At 40.9% G+C, this 11670-nt stretch overlaps 1 protein-coding gene across 1 annotated transcript; it reads left to right on the top strand.

Moving 5' to 3' along the window:
- The first annotated feature begins 4006 nt into the window (after window positions 1–4006).
- Window positions 4007–7123, top strand: LOC115678149 (F-box/kelch-repeat protein At3g61590). The gene is made up of 2 exons (XM_030601469.2): window positions 4007–4738; window positions 5641–7123. Exon 2 carries the CDS (start codon window positions 5647–5649, stop codon window positions 6865–6867), a length of 1221 nt encoding a protein of 406 aa, XP_030457329.1. The 5' UTR covers window positions 4007–4738; window positions 5641–5646; the 3' UTR covers window positions 6868–7123.
- The last annotated feature ends 4547 nt before the right edge of the window (window positions 7124–11670 follow it).

The raw sequence follows: 11670 nt of genomic DNA, 5'->3' as shown, positions 1-11670 counted from the left end.
GCAAATAGGGCCGCCTCTCCCGAAGGAGCAATACCAGCACGGTTTCCTACCCAATCATGACTCTAAAAACATCGTGAAACCGGCCGATGAGGTTTACCGAGAGCTCCCTCGATCGTCTCCCTTTAAACAACAAAACCCCAACACGAATAACCAAACTTACCAATCCATCTAACATAAACCAATCGCTCTTGCCTTAAACCTAAACAAGGGAAAACGAATCGCGGAAGCTGAAATCAACCTGCTCGAGGGGTCTACGCACGCATAGGAAACATGGAGGTCGCCCATACATACCGACCTACAAGGCCAAGGTGGCACGAACAATAATTTTCTCGAAGAAGCCGAAAACTCCACGGAGCCGAAGAGATGTCAGGATTGCACTAATGAACTTGGCAATGATTCCACGTTCTTGTGAGATAATGGATTGAATTGCTCGATGACAAGCTGTCCTTCCGCAGGCAAGATTTAACTTTGCATTGAATCCCCTAGCCACATTTACAAGAAAAACCAATAGAGCTAGAGCTTCGTTTAGTTATTGTTCTTTCTCTTGCTTCATTTACTTGTCACTTTCTTTATTTTCGGTCTGTGTTTTTTTCTTCATGTCCTTTGTTTTTCTCTAGTTAGCCCGTATCACTGGACTTACGAGATTAATGTGATAGATTGTTGTTGGTGTCGATTAAAGACCTCTATCGAAATACCCATTTGCAAGAGGACGCGTGCCGTCCTTGCTTGCTTTTGTATTTTCTTTTTTTTGGGTATCTCTTATCCGTCGAGGCTCGAGTGCAACATTAGTATGTTTCTTCCCGACCGGTTAAATATCCTACTGAAACTTGACCCGAAATAAAATAATAATGCAAAAAAGAAAAGAAAAGAGATGACGTGCCATGCATGTACTTGCCATGCCTCTTTAATTGCTTTTGATTTTTACCCCTCTTTTTTAAACATTTTTTTTATAAATTTATGCATGCTTCTTGGTGAAGTAATTAAGGATGTTGCTTTGCCTGATACGATGCTTGATGTTTCATTTTCCTTTTATTCTTGCTTTTTTCGCCCCACTTTTCCCGAGTCAAGACCCTTTTTCTTTTTCACATCCTTTGTGTTTAAACGACGTTGATAAAAAAAGAATTAAAATAAAAGAAAATCGTCCACATGATCGGACCGAGAGAACCCATCCCCACGTCGGAATCGATTGGCTCGAGGAATTAAATTAATTTGCAAGGAAATAACAAAAGATTATACATGAATGGAGAGGCATGTGATGTGCCAAATCATGTGTAGAGCACTTTGCATTTCCAATTTTATTTTCTCTCTTTTTCTTGGCTCAACCTATCATGTGTGGTGCACTTGAATTGAAAAATCCAACAGGATATGGGAAATATTAAAAAAAACCCAACAATAAAAATAAAAAGTGGAGGTTGGTTTCTTCATTTTTTTCTCATATATATATATATATATATATATATATATATATATTAATGTCCAAGCAAATTACTATGCATGATTCTCCTAATTAGCAATCACACGTTTCTCACGTTGAAAGAAAGGCATATCTCTAACTTCCATTCGACCCACGGCTTTACTCATTAAAACCAAAAAGCCTTTTTGGGTTCTCTGTAGCCATTCAATTATACGCAATTTTGAGGTTTGATTTCTCTAGATTGAACATAGACTGAATCTGATGTTACATTCTTGATGAGGTAAGAATCCATTAGGATAGCATGATTAGGGAAATATTGACGATATCGAAAGTTTTTCGTGGTTATGAGAACGACACGAGAGCCAAAAAAAACATCGCTTCTTTATCGAGTCACTTTGGAGATTATTAATATTTCATACTATATATGAGGGTATTAATAAATTCACGAATATTATTAGTTTTGGTGATTTTTTTATCGATTAATAATCCTTTAATTCCAAGAAAAAGCGTGCAAACGAAGGCGGCCTGCAAATGGTATAGCATTAGTGGCCCGAAAGATCCACGTAATAGTCATATCAATGTCACAAAATGATTAACAAATGGAATAAAACAGCACGAAAAAGGTGGAAACACATCACTTTCGATATTGGGTTAGATCGGGTTTTGTCAACTGCGGTCTTTCTGTACATGAATGCTCTGTTTATTTTGCAAAAAATAAATAATTTAAAAAATATTTTCTTAAAAATAATAACTTATATCATTTAAAATAATTAATGAAATGAAAAAATTGACTAAAACTATTTTAAGCATACGAGCGATTGTTTTTAGAACAATATTTTTTAAATTATTTATTTTTCGCGAAACAAACAGAGCCAGAATTGCAAACCCGGTGGAGTTTTTCCCTCAACAAGATCAACATATTCAAAAGGGGGATCAAATTAAAAATAAAAGTATTGGAAGTGAGACATGACTTAATGTGGTGCCTAAGGTGGCTTGGTTGGAAAGAGAGTTTCATAGTGGTGGAACCACTAAGAGACCAACCCATATCTCTCTCTCTCCTCCACGCTAGGTACACAGTATAAGCACTTGGATGCCAAATTGATTTAGGTGATCAATGCCTTTTCTTTGGTTGCATTAGATATAAAACTATATGTTGGAGACATCTAGGAAAGCTCCACACACAAAGCATTAGCCTAAAGAACCTTTTAGGGAATAATCATTTGAATATGATTATAGATTGTGTATCATCCCAATTGCCAAACTCGATATAATAAGAGACCCTCTTAATTTTATCTTTAATTACATGTGTGGCTTTGGTTTTAACGCATAATTAAAAAGATTGCGAATGGCAAAAATCCCGAGAGACCAGTTTGGTTCTGGGGTTAACCTTTTGAAGCATCGATTTTACTCGAGAATCGGTCTACACAATCCTTTAAATGGTATGTAAGTTGCGATGAAGGAGGTTCGATCCTTGGTGACTCAAAAAAAAAAAAAAACTTGAAGTGCTTTAAGCATTTTGCCGAGGATAATGACAAATTCTTGTAAAGTTCGCTTTTATTTGCTTATGTGAGTGCGAGGCACCATTGTCATAGTTTATGTTCGGTTTAATGATATACTAAATTCATGCAATAATTTCTCTTTAGTTCGACTTTCATCTCATGAAGCTCGATAGTTTTGAAAGACTTGGATGCATGTTCAATCGATCTTACAATTGACCAACATTGTCATTCATAAGTTGCATCGTACTTCAGGAATTTACTACTGGCACATTGATTCACAATTAGAAGAAGGTATTTTCAATGCATCAGTTATGCACTTTCTCGTAGTTTTTCTTGAAGAGGGTATGCCTCAATAATAGAGAAAATTAGATCAAAACAAAAGAGAATGGAAAATGCAAATCAGATTGAATTATATATTTCAATGGGGTTTGGTCAAACATGTACCGGAAACATAAAACAAAAAAAAAATAGGGAAAAAAGGGAAAAAGAAAGTAACGCAAATCTGAGAATTGGGAGACAAACTGGAATCCAAAATTGAAAAAGGAGAGGGCACTAGGACTACTAGCAAGAAAAAGAAAGTATATAAAGTCAAAATTGGAGATTGATGAGTAAGATGGCATTACAAAATTTCCTATTCATTGTGCCCAAAATTCCAACAATTTTTGTTTAATTTCTTCTTTTTTCCTTTATGAAAGGGATGACTTTTGTGCTCTATACGCATGGTGGAAAAAAAAAATACTTAGTTTTACTAGCAAGTTTAACATTTTTGGTGTACAAATTTGACTAGCTCTTGTGCATAGGTTACAAAGCAATTATGATACTTATTTCATTATAAAAAAAAATCTAAATCAAACGATATAATTAAAGAGCACAATGTACTATCATTATCTTTTTCACAATTATTTTAGCTTGGAGTTGATTACATACATAGATATTTTCATTTTTACAGGTAAAAAAGATGAGGAGACTTGATCAGTGCCAGTGACCTCAATTTGAGTATCGTTATAAGATTTTCATATCCATCTAACTATTTTGATATCCTTTTCAATCGAAAATATGAGGTTGGCAAGACGAGCCCGTTGCTGCAGCTCCACTAAGATGCTAGCAATCGAGACCAGAGGCTCAGCCACGCAACACGAGCGGTTCAGAGATTTTGCTCCCGACATGAATCGAACGGCTGATCTCCCTTGGAGCACAACATTACATTACCCTACACTAACGATGTCTTCTTTTCAACAATAAAAATCCTAATCGCCCTCACTCTTGTCTCCACTACACCTCGCCCTCGGACACACACACTCTCTCTCTCTGCCCCAACTCACGGCGGCAGTGGCGGAGATGCAGTGTCGGCGACGGCCTGCGTGGGTTCACGCGCCGCCCTCTTTCTCTCTCTAAACCGCACGGCCTGCCGGATAGACCGCCTTCTCCAATTTCGTTCCTCGCCGGTCGTTCCTCTCCGTTGAGAATTCGCACCTCTCGAAACACTCATGTAAATCCACATCTTCTTCCTCTCTCTTTCTCTCCCTCGGCGGCGGTGGGTTTCTCAGGCGTGGTCATCTGCCAAATCTGGAGCAACCCCATTTCATCACCCTCTGCGGAATCTACAACGCACGGTCGGTTTCGGTTCTTCTCTCTCTTGTGGGCGCGCGCGCGTCTGCTGTACTGTGGAGTTTTGTGGTACCGCCGTTTCGTGTTCGACATCAAAGAAGCTCCTTTTCGGTTCCTTCGCCATCGACATCGACCCTCTCTCGCAAATCTTGAAACTTTCGCCTGAATCTGCTTTCACCCATTTGGCCTCCAGCCCTGAGGAAGGCTCTCGACCAGGGTACTTTTCCATCTCTCGATCTAATGGAGCTATTTCCGTTTCCATCTTTTTGGGTTTCTTTTGTTTTCTTTCTTTCCCGTGCTGCGTTGATCCGGTTGTGGTTTCAATCCGTGAGGTGGGTTCAGCTAGGATGGGTCATTTCTCGGTACGACTGGGTGGGGCTTTGAGTGGGATTGGTGTTACCAGTCCTTTTTTTCTTTTTTCATTTTAGCTTAGCTCAGATTGCTTTGCCTCTGTTTCCGGTGCCCAAATATTGCTTGGTTTGGTTGCTAGCCACGACTCTGTGGAATCCAGCTAGAGAGTTTAAATTTTCATGTTGTCTTGTACTGGTCCTGTTGCGATGATGATGATGAATGAAGTAATTTTAGTTTCTGGCTTTGCTTCTATTTGTACCTGAATGTGGCTTCTTTTCATTGGGGTAAGGTCTTGAATGTATTATGGACATTGTGCTCTGTTGATTGTGCTACGGATGTTCTGCAACTTGAATGAATTGATGAAAGCAACCTACAGAATAATTTAGATTTTATTTGATTAGTCTTTGTTGGAATGCAAGTTACTGGAATGTTGCTTTCTAAGTTTTGATGATTATTGGTGAATTGTGACATTGGTGAGAACTTTCTCATGTTTTTCTTTGATGGCATCTGGAGATGAGCTTTTCTTTAAAGGTCACTAAGGGATTATGATATAGTTATATACCTAGATTTCGAGCGTTTTGACATGTTTTTGACTAATCTTTGCATTCTACTAATCTGTTTTTATCCTCTCCAATAGATTTTTGCAACTAGTGACCCGTCTGATCTTCTCTTCAGTTTTCTTTGCAGCACCTTTTTTTTTTGTTCGGGGCAGCACTTTTTCTTTCATTTAGCTAGGTTTAACAAATTTTTATGTTCTTTTACTTATAGTTTGAGATGATGGATGGAGAAACATCGTGGGTTATTCACTGCAATGACGATACTGCTAGAGACATAGATGAGTTTGAATCGTTCTCTGAGCTTAGCGATGAAGGCAATCAAGCAGCTTCTGCAGTCTCTCTGGATTTAATCTTGCCGGATGATCTCTTGGAGCGAATCTTGGCTTGTCTCCCTGTTATGTGCATCTTCAGAGCAGGTTCCGTCTGTAAAAGATGGCATGAAATAGTTAGCTCAAGAAGGTTCTTATGGAACCTGTCACAGGTACTCTCACAGAAACCTTGGTATTTTATGTTTACGAGTTCTGATGAGCCTGGTGGGTATGCCTTTGATCCAATCCTTAAAAAGTGGTACAATATTGACCTGCCTTGCATTGAAAAGTCCAATTGGTGCAAAGCTTCTTCATGTGGGTTGGTTTCCTTCATGGACAATGACAGTAGAAGTGAATTATACATCTGCAACCCGATCACTAGACGTTGGAGGAAGCTAGCAGAGCCCCCGGGTTCGAAGTTTTCTGATTATAGTGCCCTGGCAATGTCGACCAGCAGAGTTTCCAATGGTTATCAGATCTCCATTGTCAAATCAAAGCAAGTCCCTGGGAATTTTTATCAGTGGGATCTTTCAATATATCTATATGATTCTGAGACTAGGATATGGGCCACCTCATCTACTGAGGTTTTCACCGGTTGGAGGGCTGGTGATGAGAGTGTGATTTGTGATGGCATTTTGTATTTCTTGATTTACTCGACAGGTGGTGGTGCACCGGAAAACCGTCATGGCCTAGTACCATATGATCTCTCGGGGCGATCTTCCCATGGTCTGTTGATCAAAAACTCTATTCCGGTACCTTGCCCCCTTACCTGTGGCCGTCTGATGAATCTGAAGGAGAACCTGGTTATGGTGGGAGGAATTGGTAAGCAAGATCGGCCCGACATAATTAAGGGGATTGGCATCTGGATGTTAAAAGGGAGGGAGTGGCAAGAGATCGCCCGCATGCCCCATAAGTTCTTCCAAGGATTTGGGGAACTTGATGATGTTTTTGCCAGCAGTGGTATGGATGATCTGATATACATCCAGAGCTATGGCAACTCGATGCTTCTTCTTTTTGATATGAGCCAAAAACAATGGAAGTGGTCTTTAAAGTGCCCTGTGACGAAGAGGTTCCCTCTTCAGCTTTTCACTGGTTTTTCGTTTGAGCCCAGGCTTGAAATTGCTCCCTAATTTGTTTTTTGTTCAATTCGATGGTCACTTTTGTTGGAGCAACACTTCATGTTCCTTGTGTCTGTTTGCAATTAACTTAAGTTACATGATCAAGTGGCATGATAAAGTTTATAGAGAATGTAGCAGCAATGGAAGCAGATACCATTCTTTGCATTCAGAAAATGGGAGTAAATATGAGCTTTGGGTTCTTTTTTTCTCAAATTGATGTCTTTTGTATTTAAGATTCTACTTTCTAACATTCGATTGGGTGTTTTTATGCTCCGTAGTGTTTTTCATATGCACAGTGCATGGCAGCTAGAATTTGACAGTACATCATGTCTAGTGCAACTTGCATCTTCAAGGTTGCATAGGTCCTTTGTGCACCGTGATTCCCAACTTTACTGAAATCTGCAGGTATCCCAGAATGTTATACTTGGTTGGTTTTCTCTGTTCTGTTAAAATACTAGGTTTCAGAAACAAGAATTATGAATTAGAGGGTTTGGCATTTCCTTGGTTCGGGTGTTATTCAGTCTTTAGCCTTATTGCATATTCTTCAGCGGTATTGTCTGCACTAGCTTTTGGATTATACCGACGTTGTCATCCACATTTGTGATGGATTACTTTAGAGCCATGTTTGTGGGGACAAACGGTTTTTTTTTTCTTATATGAAAAGAAGAATCGTACGAGCCAAATACCGAAGCTTTGCTATGGGTACTATGTCAGTCAACCGTGCCAAAGCGCACGGGATCATATCTCGTGCAGGAACCTTCTCAACGTTGTACTAATTTCTCGTTTGGTTCATCTTAATACTACGCTTTCTCACTGTTTGAGTAACAAAGATCGATCTTAGAATTGCATCTGACAAGTGAGAAATTCCAGTATAGGATCCTGTTTCCTTGAGTGATCTAACTTGCATGCATCAGTGTTAGTAACTTATATTATCGAGGGCCCAATTCCTTAAAAAACCCCCAATTTTAGCCTTTGTCCCAATTATATCCCAAAATTTTTTTTATCTCATAAAAAACCCCAAACTTTTACTTTTGTCTCAAATCTACCCCGTTTACTTTTCATCCAATTTTTTAATATTATTTTTTATTTTTTCGAATTTTTTTCTTTTCTTTTTCCTTTCCTTTTTTTTTTTTTATCACCTTCAACCTCTGGCCGGCGAGGTCGGCCCCGCCGGCCGCTGGCGAGGCTCGGCCCCGCCGGCAGCTGGCGAGGTCGGCCTCGTCGTTGAGAGGTTCGGCCTCGGCCAGACCTCGCCCGGCGGTTGGCGGGGTCGAGCCTCGCCAGATCTGGTGAGGCTCGGCCCGCCGGCAGCTGGCGAGGCTCGGCCCCGCCGGCCGCCGGGCGAGGTCGGCCTCGCCCGAAGCAACGGCGAGGTCGGCCGAGGCCGAACTCGCCGTGGCGGGGCCTAGCCGCGCAGATCTGGCGAGGCTCGGCCCTGCCGCCCATTGGCGAGGCTCGGCCTCGCCCGGCAGCGACGGCCAGGCCTCGCCGATGCCGCCGGGGGGCTGGCCTCGCCCGGATCTAGCGAGGCTAGGCCCCGCCGGCAGATGGCGAGGTCGGCCTCGCCTGCAAGCGCAGCGGGGCCGACCTCGCCGGCCGGGCGAGGCTCGGCCTCGTCCGGCAGAACGGCGAGGCCGACCTTGCCACCGCCGGCGGGCCGAGCCTCGCCCGGCCGCCGGCGAGGGCCGACCTCGCCGGCCCCGCCTCTGGCCGTCGCCGACCGGCGACCGGCCAGAGGTTGAAGGTGATAAAAAAAAAAAGAAAAGGAAAGGAAAAAGAAAAGAAAAGAAAAAAATTCGAAAAAATAAAAAATAATATTAAAAAATTAGACGAATAGTAAACGGGGTAGATTTGGGACAAAAGTAAAAGTTTGGGGTTTTTTATGAGACAAAAAAAAGTTTGGAATATAATTGGGACAAAGGCTAAAGTTGGGGATTTTTTAAGGAATTGGGCCATTATCGAGCAGATATAGTCACTGTCCAAAAAACCCTTTGGCCATCGTTTCCTAATCTCGAACATCTCCGCCATCTCAAAAGTCAGGCAATCTTGCATGGATGAATATGCCTCGCTTATATAGGCAAGAACTCAGTTCGTCGCTGGCCATACCTACTTTCTGTTGAACAAAGACTCGTGGCATGAATATATCTACTATGTGCACGTAGTTATACCATCCGGTAGCCCATATTGTCGGAAAAGTCGTCAGAGTGAAGGCGACGGAGATAAAGATCGATCGGTTTAAGTTACATGTTTTGAGTACACTGGTACATGCTCTTCTGGTTCATGGGATGGCAAGGAGGTCGAACAAAGCCTGCCATTCTGGATTTGGAAGCACGAACAGATACCATGGGTTAAATATAGTTAATGAGAAATATTTCTTATTAAAATGAGGAAAATATATATGTATGATGCCATGACATACTCCTTAATGAAATTCGAATAAATTATTCAACTCTTCCAAAATTTTATTGCAAAAAATTGAGTGCGCATCCGGGAGGATCCGACAGAAATTTATGGGGGTCGAGAATTAGAAATCTTGGGTCCAGCAATACAATTTCTGGAAGCAATAAATCGGGCCGAGTCTGCTTAAACTTTCTAGTACGACCGTGCACGGCTGTCGGGTCTTCTGCGATTGAAATAATCGAAGGGACAAGGCCTGTAATGTGACAAAAACGAAGTTTAATTGTAATTATTGTTTAAGGGAGAAAAAAAAAGGGAGGAGTTGGATGAAATTGAGGTCGAAAGCTGACCCGGGCAATTGGAGTAGCTACAATATAGTTGATTTTATGTATTTGTTTATTCTTTGCGACAAGGGTTTATTTTATTCAGTAATTTTTCTTTGTTTTGAGCACATGATGTCGCGCGATCTTTCTCTCGAATAGGAATCGGTTTCGTGTGGACTCAACTAAGCCGGATCTTAAGATAATTAGTCCCTCGGATGCTGGCTCGGATGATAAGAGAGTTTGCTTTCTCTCCTGTTGTGTCATGAGTTCTAGTCTCGTTAGGAGTATTCCGTAAATAAAACCGTGAATGGATCATGTCGACGTGGGATATCGTAAATGATCTGGACACCACCCGACTATCTTTCTTAATGTCCTTTTGTGTCAAATCATTGTCTTTTTTCTTTTATTTTTGGCCGAGGTGTGAAGTTTTACTAAGCCAGAATAAAATAAACAAGAAGAAGTTGACAACCGAAGTGGGAAGATGTAACCTAAATTCTCTTCTATGTATACGTGTACATATTTCTTTAGCATAAAGAAGATATTAATCATTATCCAAAAAATTGAAGATGTTGATAGAACTGTGCTTTTCAATTAAGTAAGGTATTGCAATTTTTTTTTTCTTAATTTCGACCTTAATTTAAGTTTTAAAGTCTGACACCAACCATCAACGCAAACGGCTACGTTTCTTCCTTGTAACTATTTTGTTTTCTAGCAAAGTAAGTATTCATCAATTGGAGAGAGACATGCTTCAAATTCATGCGTGGACTAGGCCTTGTGGCTTACAGTTCAATCATTTTTGTGTGCTCTGACAACAAGCAGAAGATGTTTGATTTCAAGCTCAAAGAGAACGTAGGTTTCAGCAATCAATACTAGACAATAACATTCCTATAGTCATATCTGCCGTCCGGTCGGAATGCCGGTCTTCATGCATTCCGCAAAACACCAGAAACCCACTTTCGTTAGGTGTTAGATTTCTTCGCAATTCTTGTCTCCATGTACTTGCTCTCTGGGCTCTGTGCTAGCTGCTGCAAGACATTCCATTGCGTCGAGCTTGTCGTCTGACTATTGTGTCTACTTTGAGATGTTATGATTGGGCTTACTGCTGAGGGTTTCAAATTGCCAAATCTGAATTCTTGATATCGTACCATGTTTGAAGAGCAGCACGTTGACTACCTCATATTGATTAGGACAGGAAGTAGAAGAATGAGCACGGTTGTTCAACTAGATGAAAAACTTCAAGCAGCAAGCGCATTCAGGTAATATGCGTACTCAGACGTGTTCTTGCTTACTTTGCAGGACAGCATATACTCCTGCATATGGAACTTTCTTTGATTCATTTTAGACCCATCGAAGGAAGCACGATCCAATACTCTAAGCAGGAATTTAAGTTTCTTCCGAATGGCAGCTATCGAGTTTGAGTGAAAAGATTATTGTCCAGCTATTTTCAGGTACCTCTTTGAGTTTCCTTCCTCTACCTTTTCGTCACTCTGCTTTCATCATCTCTGCATTGGAGTTGTCTTGGTCTTATATTTCAGCTAGTCGTTTGTTCATCATTCACTTCCCTAGTCTTACTTGTAGTTTTTGTCATTGTTCATGGCTATTGTTGAAGGAGATTCTCTCTAATTGTCATTTTCTTGACTTCTCTGAGTTGAAAAAGCAAAAGGAAATTCCCAAAATTCGTGGTCACTCCAATTTTCTGTCCTGTTTCATCAACTGGCAACGTAATCTCTTTTGCCAAAGACCAAAGCAATAAGGTCATAAACTTGTGTAGAAGATGGAGAGCGGTCTTGCTAGTTGATAAATAGAATTGATCTCTGTCTTTTGGCAGACAGATGCAAGGACTAGATGTATGCCGGTTATGCTGATTACTTGCTGCCTATCTGGGGCCATCAGACCCTTCACAAAGTTTCTTCGCCAGGACTGCCCAGTAGCCTGCATCACTTATCTGAGAATGATAGTTTCATCATTGAAACACTAAAGAAGTCTTGGCAAAGGTAATGTAGTCAAAGCTCATAGGTTTTCTGCTTGTTTTCACTTTCCTGTTTCTTGCGAATATACAATTGTCATAAATGATCGGCTGACAGAAACTTAACAG

Source organism: Syzygium oleosum, unplaced genomic scaffold (assembly GCF_021117445.2).
Source record: "Syzygium oleosum isolate NSW1041296 unplaced genomic scaffold, Sole_v2.1 Sole_v2.15, whole genome shotgun sequence".
Lineage (NCBI taxonomy): Eukaryota > Viridiplantae > Streptophyta > Magnoliopsida > Myrtales > Myrtaceae > Syzygium > Syzygium oleosum.
This window is presented reverse-complemented; position numbering and strand designations above follow the sequence as displayed.